This window comes from Sardina pilchardus, chromosome 23, assembly GCF_963854185.1.
Source record: "Sardina pilchardus chromosome 23, fSarPil1.1, whole genome shotgun sequence".
NCBI lineage: Eukaryota > Metazoa > Chordata > Actinopteri > Clupeiformes > Clupeidae > Sardina > Sardina pilchardus.
Window position 1 is genome coordinate 27,672,824 of NC_085016.1, and position 13,014 is coordinate 27,685,837.

The 13,014-nt window shown below is 42.3% G+C and overlaps 1 protein-coding gene across 1 annotated transcript; it reads right to left on the minus strand.

Moving 5' to 3' along the window:
- Positions 1-1,941: 1,941 nt before the first annotated feature.
- On the minus strand, positions 1,942-12,570 carry LOC134071029 (putative serine/threonine-protein kinase SIK1B). Its single transcript, XM_062527593.1, has 12 exons — positions 12,412-12,570; positions 11,928-12,100; positions 11,674-11,790; positions 10,953-11,016; positions 10,060-10,221; positions 9,005-9,129; positions 8,125-8,248; positions 7,097-7,326; positions 6,193-6,565; positions 4,740-5,021; positions 3,496-3,688; positions 1,942-2,377 (listed from the first exon to the last, which is right to left on the minus strand). The coding sequence occupies exons 2-12, from the start codon at positions 12,075-12,077 to the stop codon at positions 1,942-1,944; spliced, it is 2,256 nt and encodes a 751-aa protein (XP_062383577.1). The 5' UTR covers positions 12,078-12,100; positions 12,412-12,570.
- Between the last annotated feature and the right edge of the window lie 444 nt (positions 12,571-13,014).

The following is a 13,014-nucleotide window of genomic DNA, read 5'->3' on the forward strand; positions in this document are numbered from 1 at the left end:
ACAGTAGGTGACTAAGGTGATCTTTGACATTATGTACCAAGATACAGTATGCAGGATATTCACATACAGTATGCAGTATATGGATTTATATGCACCATATAGAGTAAGATGAATTACAGATATAGGTAAGTGTGAGTCACTGACAGGGATTCAGAGGACAACCAAAAAATATTAGCAGAATAAAACCACACTATGAAAAGAAGTGCATTCCATCTGCATTCAACATTTCTCTTTGTGGTAACACTTGCAGTGGACCTTTTAAGGCTTCTGTCAGTGTACCACTTTGTGTGGGAGTGGGGACAGCTCTATCTGTTTAGCACAGTGTCGTTTTAGTGAGGATCAAAGAGGGATATGCTGGGAAACAGCATTTGTTGTGTCTACTGATTAAGAGTGTGAGGGAAGAGAGGATTTGTGTGTTGAGAGTGTGTGTGTGCTTGCATGCGCGCGTGTGTGTGTGTGTGTGTGTGTGTGTGTGTGTGTGTGTGTTAGAGACAGAGAGAGCATGCACCTCACTGGGTCTGAGCTGAGCAGAGGTGAATGACGCACATTTGTCAGGCTGTGGAATGCTTAACCTATTTTGCCCCACACTAGAGAGTACTGGCCCATGGCAGCCCAGCCTCTGACCACAGTCCCAAAGCATCTCTGGGATGAGCTTGGGCATTTGACCAGGACACACACGTCACCTATGCTTTCCAGGGACAACAGTGTCTAGACGCTCCACTCTCTCTCTGCGTGACTGGAGTTTACTGAGTCACGCCTGATTTGTTGGAGGCTGAGCTGTTGGTGGTTTTGGCAAATTAAGGCTCATTATCCTGGCCCCACACCAGACTCTATTGACTTAGTGAATGAGTCTGGATATGTACAGGCTACTGCTATAGGCCTACTGCTCTGGGAACAAATGAAGAGACCACAGCAAATTTGAATATGATTGTCAACTCATTTGAATGTCACTCAGCAACCGTAGGATGACATTAGAAAAATGTGCAGCGGTCTCTTATTTTTTCCCAGAGCCTTGGGTGAAAAATGAGGTTGTCCTTCTGTGTAGAGGAAAATGCCACATCAAGGACATACAGTCTGAAATGCTGTTGATCAGTATGCACCCTTTTTCTCCATGTAAAATCTGCAGTAGCCTACTGTACATCATTTTGAGATTATGTTGTTCTTAAAGATGTTTCTATCTTCATGACACATATTGATTGCAAAAAGTTTATTTTGGTAAATATATAAATTATCCTATATTTGCCTCCTTACAAAAATATAAGCATTGTTCAGTACAATTACAAAGGGAAAAAATGAAAGTGTATAATTCTTTACATACTGTCATACATACATTGTCTTTATATATATTTAAAGGGGATCGTTTTTACAGGACCATATTATATCCCAGTTATTTTATACCCATAATTAGTTACAAACAAACGTAATGCTTTTATGTTAGTGATATAGAAGGAAAACAATATTCACAACAAACATGTTCATAGGTTGTAGGACTTAATGCAAATTGTTCTTGAGCTCAGATCACCACTAGTGTTTATGAATTAAAGAGGGCAGCTGACCTTGACAACCTTGTAAATGCGGCAATTGGAATGCCTTATGGAGGAGCATGGGTGACTTTATTTTCCAATGCTGTGCTGAGGCTTTGTTTAGTGCAAGCTTAAAGTGTCAACAAGTATACACCATATACAGTAGAAACAGTATTACTGTTTTAATCCAAAAGGAGTGTTTAATATTTGTATAGACACTATAGCTACTTTATTTCATAAAGTATTGCTTACTGTAACCTTGAAAAGTATGAAAAATAAAAGCACAAGAACATATAAAACGACAAACATTTGATCTAATAACAATTTTGTTGAAAAACAAATATTGAAAAATTAGTGTATTTAAGATATGAGATATGATAGAAACTATGGCAGATGTATAAATAGCGGAGCACTCTCATCACCCATTTATTAACCCACTGATTGACTGCCTCACTGTTGAAGGTGTGAAGTCCAACCCTGAGGAGACCAATGCTGTGCCTGAGGGACGGTGTGTCTGGGGCAGTGGACTGATCTGCAGCTTGGTCTCCAGCAGAGCAGCAGTCGAGACCACGCTGGCTGAGGAGGAAGATGAGGATGCAGATGAAGGTGAGGAGCAGAAGGAGAAACAAGAGTCTCTGCTTGGAGGGAGCTGCAAGTCAGGGTCTGGACGACGGAGTGGTGTTTGATCGTGACGGGCGGACGGTTGAATATACGGGGGTGGGGAGAGAGGGCCTTGGGCAGAGAGAGCCGGTAGGAACAGAGGTCCATGGAGTGGCTGGTTTTGGGAGCTTTGGGAAGATGAAGCATGAAGCGGCGACATCTGTTGAAACTGTGGCTGGGCCATCTGGAGACTTCTATGACAAGAAACAATAAACAAACTCTTGACAATCAATGCCAGCTGTCATACACAAAGGACAAACTCTCCCATTTGCACATAAATCGTTCATAAGCCCTTCTTAACACGCTTCCAGTTATGCACTTTTCAGTTACGCGCATATTCCCGTTCCTGATTCTGTCACACCCAAAGTTCAAAGTTAAGGTGGCCTTGTGAAAGAGGTGTGATTTATTTGAAATAGAACCAGACAGCAAATGCAAAAAGAACACAAACCAGCAACTTCACTTTTGCTCTTAGGTTTGTTTATAAAGATTCAAGACGTGCTTGAGGTGTGTATATTCATAATGTAAAACTCAAAAGAAAGATTCAATGCCAGTTGCTTCTCAAAATATGAATGTACTGTATCTATGCAAACAAATCTGTAGACTGGCACCGGCCGTTTGTAATGCAGTATAAAGACTGACAACAATCCCAGCCAACTAATATAAACAATGCTCCTCGACAATTAGTGCAGGCGTCTGTGCAAGTCTAAGGATGACTTCGGTCAAGTTGGAAAGAAATGGACAGATTCAAACAAAGTTAAAACTGAATAATTATGCACAGTCGATCTGCATATTAAGCATCACATTTGATGTAATGTTAATCTATAACATTCTGTGTAATCTACATGTATGTACAAGATATGTAGTTCAAGATAACGTAAACGTGATCTTCATAAGAAATGCGCGGCTTTTGGAGTATAGCTCCTCCCAAAGTGCGTAACTGGCTTCATGGTGCGGAAATGAGGGCAGAATGAGTGCAGGGTGAAAAGTGCTTATTTGCACGCTTCTCTTGACTTAGGCACCCTTACACACATGGGAGAATTTGCCCCATGATGCCTGATAACACTGTAGCTAATACTTTAGTTTATATTTACATATGTGAGCCAAAGTGGGCCATTGTCCCAGGAGAGACTTTTGAAGTTAAGTGCCTTGGTCAAGGGCAGAACGGTGCTGGGAATTAAACCAGCAACATTTCAAGCTACTACATGCTAGCCCAGCTCCTTAGCCGCTACGCTACCACCAACCCCCACTGAGACTAATATTTGAATGATATTAAAACAACAACAGTCTGGACAGGTATGAGGTTACTGCTCACCTGTGCAGTTCCAGGGTGTCCTCCTGGTGACAAGGCCCTAACTCCCAGGAGAGGGTTGGAGAAGGAGTCGGACCAGAGTGCCTGGCCGTGGGCCATGCCGCAGAGGAGCGGGGCGCGTCTCGGCAACGCATCAATCCCAGGTATCTCTTGGCACGAGTGTGGCTCCTCTGTGGCTGCCGGGAAGCTTTGAGACCTACACATGAGGTTGGATAGGACCAGACAGACCATGTTGAAAATCTGACCAAAAAACCATGAATGAATCGTGTGAAATCTCCCTGTCCCTGTGCAGTTTCTGCATCTTGTACACGCTGAAAAAGGTAATTGTACTGATCATATACTGGTTCAGGAGTTGCGTTAATTACAAAACTCAGACGACTGGTCAGTTGTATCTTGCTGCCCCAATTCTATATCTTCTAAATTTTAGTTGTTTGAATCTATACTAATGATCTAAACTTCACCCAGTGTGCTTTGTCTGTTTAAACAGTGTTCATAAGTAGCCTAAAAGTATTTTCTGACGATTTGATTCTACACGACTCAAATATAAATCACTGAACAGGTTTGATTGGAGCATGTTATTGATGACTTTTGTCAAGAGCTACATGCAAGTGTCAGCCTGAAGTCATTCAGGGGTACCAGCCATATAGATGTTGAACTTCTGCAAATGTCTGGGCTTCTTTAACCACTGTAATTTACGGAGCCAAAGCATCAAAAACTCAGACATTTCACCATGTCCCCTAAAGGGCCATTCACACCAAGAACTCTGGCAAAGCATAAACTATAACGTTAATGACATCAGGAACAATATTGTTGGGGATCACTTTCAGAGTGATTTTGAGAATGATAAAAAGCTAATAGCCAATCAGAAGCAATCACATTTTAGCATCACATTCATTAACACAAGGAGAGACATTGCTTATCGTTGGTCAGTTTGGACGCTTTTATCGTTATGGTTATAGCAAAGATCTTTAAATACTTTTTCAACCGTCTCTGGTTATAGTTATGGTTATGGTTATTGTTATAGTTAGCGTTCTTAGTGAGAATGGCCCTTAAGGGCTGTGTAACAGAGCAGGGGTGTCCAAACTTTTTGGCTCAAGGGCCACATTGGGTCTTGGAAATTGACCGGTGGGCCATAACCCCCGCCCTAATACATGCTCGACGGGCCGCATTAAAGTGCGTGGCGGGCCGCAGTTGGCCCGCGGGGCATAGTTTGGACACCCCTGATTTAGAGTCAAGAGTGTACTTACTCCTCTGGGCCACAGCACCTGGCGACAGTGATGTATCTGAAGCTCGTCTACCCTCATTGAAGCTGGGCACGGTCAGTCTGTCCTGCTCAGCCATCCCTGTTCTGGACCACTGGCTCAGTGTCCTCTGATGGGGCAAGAGGGCATCAGCCACGGTGAGTCTGCACATAGCTCCTGTGGAGGGGGAGAGGGGGATGCCAACCAAAGAGCCAGTGGAGGATGCCCGCGCCTCATGGGCACTGTCTCCGTCCGGAGGGTCATCGCTCACCAGATGCACCACTATACCTGAGAACAGCAAGAGCGAGAGAGGAAGAGAGAGTCAGGGAGAGAGGGAGGGTGTTAGAGTCATAGTCCACAAAGGAACTTATGAGCTTTTTTCTTTGATTTAGTCAACGTGTATTGTCAAATCTGTTTAGATTACTAGATTAGGTTCAACGTTGTTGTCATTGTGCAGAGTACAAGTCTAAAGACAATGAAATGTCACAGCTTAAATTGATACTACACATGTAGTATTTGCTGGACTAATTGTTTATGTTATCTTTACGTCTTTCTGTATTGTGCTTTGAGTGGCCTTTTGTGCTATATTTATAAATGTGTATTTACTGTACTTACATGTACTTACATTGACATAACGTAACTCAATCAAAGCAACAAGAAGAATTGGCTGGGTTAGAGTAGTGTACAATCTGCCAGCATGATCCATGTGTATGTTAGCTCAGTCAACTATCTAATTTAATGCTATCACTTGGAGCTCAGCATGACCTAAACAACCTTACTCAGCATGACCTCAACAACCTTACTCACTTCAAAAACACAGCCTGTGATCTTTAGGCTAGATGAGGAAATGGAGCGAGAGGTTTGGAGAAAGAGGGACAGAGGAGAGAGGACAAGCGTCAATGCAACGGGTCAATCTGCTCCGAATGTGGGTCAATTACTTCAAGGTGTGCGTCAATGAGGGAATCCCATTTGCGAAACAAGGCTGTGCATAGTTCCTGATTTAATTCCTAAGCAGTCTGCTGGAAATCTGTGGAGTTGTTGCTTGAAGATTGTGTCTAGTCTCGAGTCACTAACGGAACTGCTGCTGTGGGGAGATTACTCAAAGTGATCTTTGGAGACCTGACCTGACCCACTTTCTCTTTGCTTTTCATCTAATTGTCAAACAGATTGGGCATGCATTTACTCTAGCATAACATGAATAGTACTTCACTACAATTTTAAATAACACTGGCATTTTTGTGGATAACAATGTTTGTAATTTTTGTAACAGTTTTTGTTGGTCAGCCACCATATGCTTAAGCACATTGCATTACACACAACGATAGTAAATCTCCACTTCACTTCCACTTAATCTCATCAGAAATGAATAACTGACCAAATAAAAAAACTTCCACTTTTGAATAATTAGTCAGTTTGCTCATATTTTATATCTTTAGTCAACGTGACACTTAAGACTCACGTGGTAGCTTGCTGCGAACGGATAGTTTGTCACGTGTCTTAGTGGGCTCCTGATCGCCATTCGTGGTTGAATCCAGAGTTGACACAAGCTGTGTCTGCTCTTCCTTCTCGTCATGGCCCTCTGACTGGAGTGTTCCGGGCGGTTCTTCCTTGCCACTGATTCTTGTCTTCAGCTGGTTGTCTGTGGAAGGGGGCTGTGATTGAAGAAGGTGTCCGCTCAGGGTGACCTCTCCTTGGGGGAATGAGTCTGCCAGCGAGGGGCCCGGGGAAGCCTGGTGTGCACTCTTCACCTGCTGGGAGAGGTGCTGCCTCACCCGCTCCAGTAGGAGGCAATAGATTGCAGAAAAGTGATTGTAGCTGCCGCTCTGAAGGGACTGGAAGAAAAGAAGATGTGTACGCGTAAGTGCAAGATGTTCATGGCTGAATTCAGATTGTCAAAAAACCTTCCCAACGGCCCTTACCAATTTCAAATCACTTTTCCTTGACCTCTATGGAGAATGCCAAGAGGTCAAGAAGAGCAAAGGATGACTGCAGTGTGACATGTTGATCAGCTGTTTCTGCTGTGTCACTATTTCCTTTCCTTTTCTAAAGGATGGTCCAGTGTACGCTATGCTAAAGGAGGTTCAAAAGGAAGCACTGAAGCACTTACAGAAGCAATTCCTACGCGTTTAGAGAATTCAACCAGCTGCCACTTGTATACAGTAAGTCCCAGTCATTTCACGGTTTCATTTTCCTAAGCATAAATCAAAATCTACGTTTACCTAGCATGGCTAGCTAAGCTGTTTGACAAATTGCCTTTTTCATTTATTAAATTTCCATGCACTGAGCTAAGATGTTCAGCTCGGTGGAAAACAGTCAGAATATTTAGACTCATTTGATCATTCTTCATCTGGTCAGTCCATTACCTCTATAGTGCGCTGTCTGTCGATGCCCAGTGTCTGCATGATGCCCAGTATGTTCTCGCAGTAGCCACCCAGGCCGGGAGCACTGTCTGGAGGAGGGGCACAGGAGACCGCTTGGCAGGCGGCCGCCGCAGCTGGATCGGCCACCATCCAGCGATGCTGCTTGATCTGCGCCATGCTGATGCGCTTTGCTGGGTTAACAGCCAACATCCTCCGGATTAAGCTCTCGCATTCTGTGGGAGAAGCGTTACTGATATCATAATGTGGTATGGGTTTTGGTGATCATGTGGTAAACTCAAATGAGGGTGTGCTCCTAGTGAGCAAGTAGTGTGGCAACAGAATATTTGTTTTTGTGTGTGTATCACTGTGTGCTTGTGTCTTTAGACCCTTTCACACTGGAGGGACTTTTTGCAGTTCCTAGAACATAAGGTTCCTATAACCTCTTTTTTTGCGGATCATTAAGTTCCTCTGACCACAGTTCTTATGACTCTTTCAGTTCCTACCTCAGGGCATAGGAACTCTTAGTGATCTACAGTATGTTTACATCAAACCCATCACTGTCAACCCTGCATTGGCAGCAGCGCCAGCTTTAAAATCCACGCTGCCTGTGTAAGCAAACTAAATGAAAATATACAATAATGTCAGAGACTTCATTAACAGCAACGGACCACATGCAGAATGCCACTCTACTGTGGTCCAGACCCAAATGGATGGTGAACAGCTGTGTGCAATAGCAGCGACGTCTGCTACCCAAACGATAGGCTGTATCACTTTCTGTTGTTCAGCCCACACATACTGTAGGCCTAAGTCACTTAGGAGAACTGATTAGAAGTGGGCTGTTCCTATAACTGTGTTCCTGTAACTACTCAGCCCGAAAGGGACTTTTACTAGAAGGCTGTGTGTGTGTGTGTGTGTGTGTGTGTGTGTGTGTGTGTGTGTGTGTGTGTGTGTGTGTGTGTGTGTGTGTGTGTGTGTGTGTGTGTGCGTGTGCGTGTGCGTGTGCGTGTGCGTGTGCGTGTGCCAAGTCCTACCTTGTGACATGAAGAAAGGTACTCTGAAACGTCCCTTAGTAACCCTTTGCCGGAGGAGATAGAGGTTGTCACCATCAAAAGGCAAAGTTCCACAGACCAGCACATATAAAACTACTCCAAGGCTCTGGGAAGAGAAAGAAAACGATGAATACATCTTACTCCTACTTTAAGTGCAATTATGAACTAATGTTGGTTGAATACATCCATTCATCATTGTCAAGAATGTCTCCTATACTTTTTGGGTTACACTTTATTTGAAGGCATATACATAAGAGTGACATGACACAAGCATGAATGTGTCATAAACATTATAAACAAGTATATTATAATATATATAAGTATATTATAAACGTACAACACTTCTGTTATTAACTGTCATTTGATTTTTGATTTGATGATAAGTTAGTGAGTTAGGGTTAGGGTTGGAGTTAGGGTTCATGTGTCATGATGACAGTGACAGCGTCATGTCACTCTTATGTAGATACCTTCAAGTAAAGTGTTACTGTTTTTTTGTAAGGGATAGCAGCCATCGAGGTGTCCTGATATATCTAATTAATGAAGAATTAATGAATGAGGCGAAGCAAAGCAGAATGGAGTTTCCTCCGCCAAGTCCATTAATTAGCTTGGTTAGTTGATTCCTTTGTTTGCAAAGCTTACTTCCTAGTTCAACTGTTGGCTACTACGGTTGTTAAAGATACCTTTCAAAACAGAATTCATATGGAACGGCAAGAAAACTATCTTTTACCAAATCTGCACCATAGGTGCCCCCCCCCCCACCACCAACACATCAGCATATCAGAAAACGGTATTTATTGTCTCCTGTGATGCATTAGAAATGTGATATATACAGTATCTATAGATCATGGCATATGGCTCATACCCAAATGTCCAATTTTGGGCCCTCATAGGCTTTCCCCTCAAAGACCTCTGGTGCTGCATATGGGGGGCTACCACACCATGTGGACAGGGTTTCTCCTGGCTTGTAAAAGTTGCCAAAGCCAAAGTCTGAAAGTGAGATAAGAACATTTGTCAAAATCCATTTGTTGGATGCAGATTAAATCTATCAAATGGCTATAGGACACTGTGTCAAATGTCAAGCACACATCTTTCTTAAGCACCCAATTACGTCTTGCAGGTGCTCAACACATTTTTCCATCCCACATCCAGGAATCTCTGATTAAAGTTGTGTTCCTTATTTGACCTCGTGTCCTGGCTGCCCTCTTTAACCTCCCACATTATTGAGGTCAAAGGTCATGAAGTATCAGGCCCCTTATGTTCAGGATTTTATCACTGTATGGTCACTAACCATGGTGCTCAGGTGAATACCCATCCCAGAAAAGAAAGTCTCTTCTAGAGTAGAAGTTTTGGTTCTTAGAGATGTTTTGGGGAATAAAACCATGGACAGACATATACCTCAAGAAATGTAAATATTTAGGAAAAGTCCATTACCCTGCCCAGACTGAGATTAAACGCTCAGAAAGCATTGCCAGTATTTTGACTTAATTAGAAGATTAGAGCTCTTCTCAAGTCAACTTTTCTGCAATATCAATCTTTATTCTAATATTTCAAATATACTGACTTTTATCTCCATGAGCTGTAAACTCTGATCATCAAGATGAGAATAATTAAGATTGAAACAAAAAGGTTGGAAATATTTCACTTTGGGTGTAATGAATGACAGTTTCCCTTTTTGAAATAATTTATGAGAATAAAATCAATTTTTCCATGACATTCTAATCTTTTTAGATGCATCTGTAGATTATGGCTGTTTCTCACTCTAATCTCCAACAAACACACAGACACACACATACAGAGAGAGAGAGAGAGAGAGAGAGAGAGAGAGAGAGAGAGAGTAAAAAACAGACAATAAAGTGCCTCAAAGAACAGAGATTAAGATTACGAAATGTAGCACCCTCCTCTTGCAATACACCCCACCTGCCAATTTGATGTTCATATTGGCATCCAGTAGGAGATTCTCAGCCTTCAGGTCCCGGTGGATGATGTGGTGTTGGTGGCAGTAGTCAACAGCATTCACAATCTGCCAGAACTTTCTACGAGCCTCCCCCTCCGTAAGGCGGCCAACAGACGACAAATAGTCTTTGAAGATGACAGAGAGGAGAGTCAAACACCACCTAAACATCCTCGCCACTGATAACTCAATACTTCAATACTTTTTCCCACAATGAAAATACTTAAGAGTACTCCAGCAAGGAGATTTGTCTTTACATGAATCAGGCTTCTGGGAGTTCAAGGTCTATTGTTTCCTGAATGCTTTCTTCTTTGCTTTATAAAAATGAAGCTACAGTCACTAAGTATACATCTAAATATGGCAGACTTGAAAGAATTATTGTGCTTGCAAAGTACTGCTAATAAATGTAAGCATGAAAGCATGACAGCACCATCTGAGGCAAAGAATGTTTGCCGAAGCCAGAACAGGTCCAAATTTGACACATTTACACAACAGTTCCATACCATTGCCTTTTGTGTCACCCCCCCCCCCCCCCCCCCCCCCCCCAACTACGATAATGTTGTGAATGCAATCAGCAAGAAAGCTTTTAACTGTAGTGCATATCAGTAATTTGTTTGTGCTCACAAAACGATTTGGTGCTGGCTATGGAAATATTCACAGATTGACACTCATGCAAAGGCGCACGTATCAACATTTTTTTACATGCCCTGTTGTTTTCTCATGCTCAACATACACAAAGACTGAAAATAAATGTGAACAAATGTGCATCCAGCCCAACTTCACCCTCAAGTTTAGTTGTAGAATGCAAAAAAGATGCCAACATGAGCCCTAATATGAGACATAAACACGTTCAACTTACCAAACATTTCACCATTTTGTGCATACTCTGTCACCATGTACAACATATCTTTAGTTTCCATGACCTGCAAATCATGAAAAGGGAGCCACATCAATGGCAAAACCCATCTTTACAATGCGATTATGCTGATTGTACAACAGTTACAGTTCAAGTCCATACGCTTTACAAACAGTTATAACCATTTATGTAATTCAAATAATGATACGTGAATGGCAGCTTGTTACATCTCCTCACATGGTTGTTCTATGTAGGGCAAAGTTCAGTTGTTGTCATACAGCAGCTTTGGGACCACAAGATTCTGTGGTAAATTGAAACACGCTATTGGGAAAACAATCTGCTTTTGACCTTTTGCTCACAAAGGTCACAATTTTCCACTGTGCAATTCTCCAGGGAGAGCTGAATGAACAGCTCAAAAGGGAAAGGAACAAGCATGGGAAACAAACTCTCTGTTCAGCACTAGATCAACTAAACTGTAGACCCACTACACTAAGCTTCAACACAAATAATTAGTGATATCACCTCTCTGTTTGCCCGTTTTGGCACAATTGTATTAGTCTATACTGCTGTGTTTAAACATGTTACCTTTAAACAATGTCAAGAGAACTTCTAAAGTACTATTTGTAAGTAATTTATATGAGTAAAGTACTTAATGCCAAAAATGGAGACTCTCACACACACACATACAAACACACGCACACACTAATGGGTTACATACACACACCTGGTAGAGTTTGATGATATGTGGGTGGTTCAACAGTTTCATGATTTGCACCTCTCTGTTGATCTTCTCCAGATCCGAAGAGTTTAACCTGGTTTTGTCTATAATCTTTATGGCAACCTAATGAAAAAGCACATTCGAATAAATATGGGCTGATAAAAACAAGTGATTAGCCTATACAACAACTGTTATAGCTATATAATACCCTATTGCTCAGACAAAAAACACGATGCTGCGTAAAACAAGCCAAACATCACCTGAGTTTTGGTGACTTTGTGCCTTGCCAGCTTTACCACGGCAAAGGTCCCTTTTCCCAAAGTCTTGGTGATTTCGTAGAAGCCGACTTGAAGCGGTCTCTCATGACGCGAAGAAGTCCCCGAATCGGAACGGTCCGAAAGGATCACCATGATTATCCTTCTTTGACTTTAACCTAGATTTATTTAGCAGTACATTCTTATTCAGTTAATATTGCGTGGGCGAGGCTGAGTATGTTGTTTCTAACAAATAATATTACACCAGAAACGCGTGAACATGCAAGACAGTTTGAGCGTCACAGGCAATGCGTTTTGACTGCACACAGCCTTTTTATTCCCTTAGGATACCAGTTGCATTGTGAACCTTTCCGTCATTCACATTTAATGATATTACAGTAACCTATAGGCTCAATGCATCAACATTATTCAGCAGCACGATTTCATATGCATTCAGGTTTTTTTTTTTTTTTAATCCATCTGAACTTACCACAACAAGCATCTACGGCAGCTGCAAGAACTTCTTGGAGAGGCGAATGTAGTCCTTAACATGCAAGTCACAGCTTTCCAACACTCGGATATAAAAACAGATCATTTGTAACCTCAATCTGAGCGTGCTGCGCACAAATCCTAGCCATTAGAGGCTCCCATGCTCGTGTCTGGGCCATTGAAACTGTTTCAAGTTAGTGGAAATCCCCGCCCCATTATGGTAAACAGATCGATTCCCCATCCATTAACGTCATTCTGGCGTCAGTAACCGCGTGCTGACACTAGCTTTGGGAGCGCTAGATGGACCCAGCCACTGAAGAGCAGACCAGGGGTAAAGTCAGGTTACCAAGCAACGTGCACGTGGAGTGACGTGGTAAATAAACAAATTGAACATGTGTACATTATTTCCAAACAAATCCAAGTCATGAAACGTCTGCTGTTTGCCATTTGGATCACTCAAGCATCCACGCGCCTTGATCCTCCATAAGCATTGCTGGGACAATGTTCCATGAATGTACATGTAGACAGGGCAGGTTAATTAAGTTCACAGTGTGCTAGTCGAATCCGGTGAGTTATAGCCTACCTCTTAAGGAATTATCCATGC

What these genes read in the sequence shown, in the direction of transcription:
- LOC134071029 (XM_062527593.1), bottom strand. Translation starts at nt 12,077, where the DNA reads ATGGTGATCCTTTCGGACCGTTCCGATTCGGGGACTTCTTCGCGTCAT. An exon ending in ACAAAGTCACCAAAACTCAG is followed by an intron (nt 11,791 to 11,927) that starts GTGATGTTTGGC and finishes CTTTTTCATTAG; the next exon opens with GTTGCCATAAAGATTATAGA. An exon ending in GACACCCTGGAACTGCACAG is followed by an intron (nt 2,378 to 3,495) that starts GTGAGCAGTAAC and finishes TTCTTGTCATAG; the next exon opens with AAGTCTCCAGATGGCCCAGC.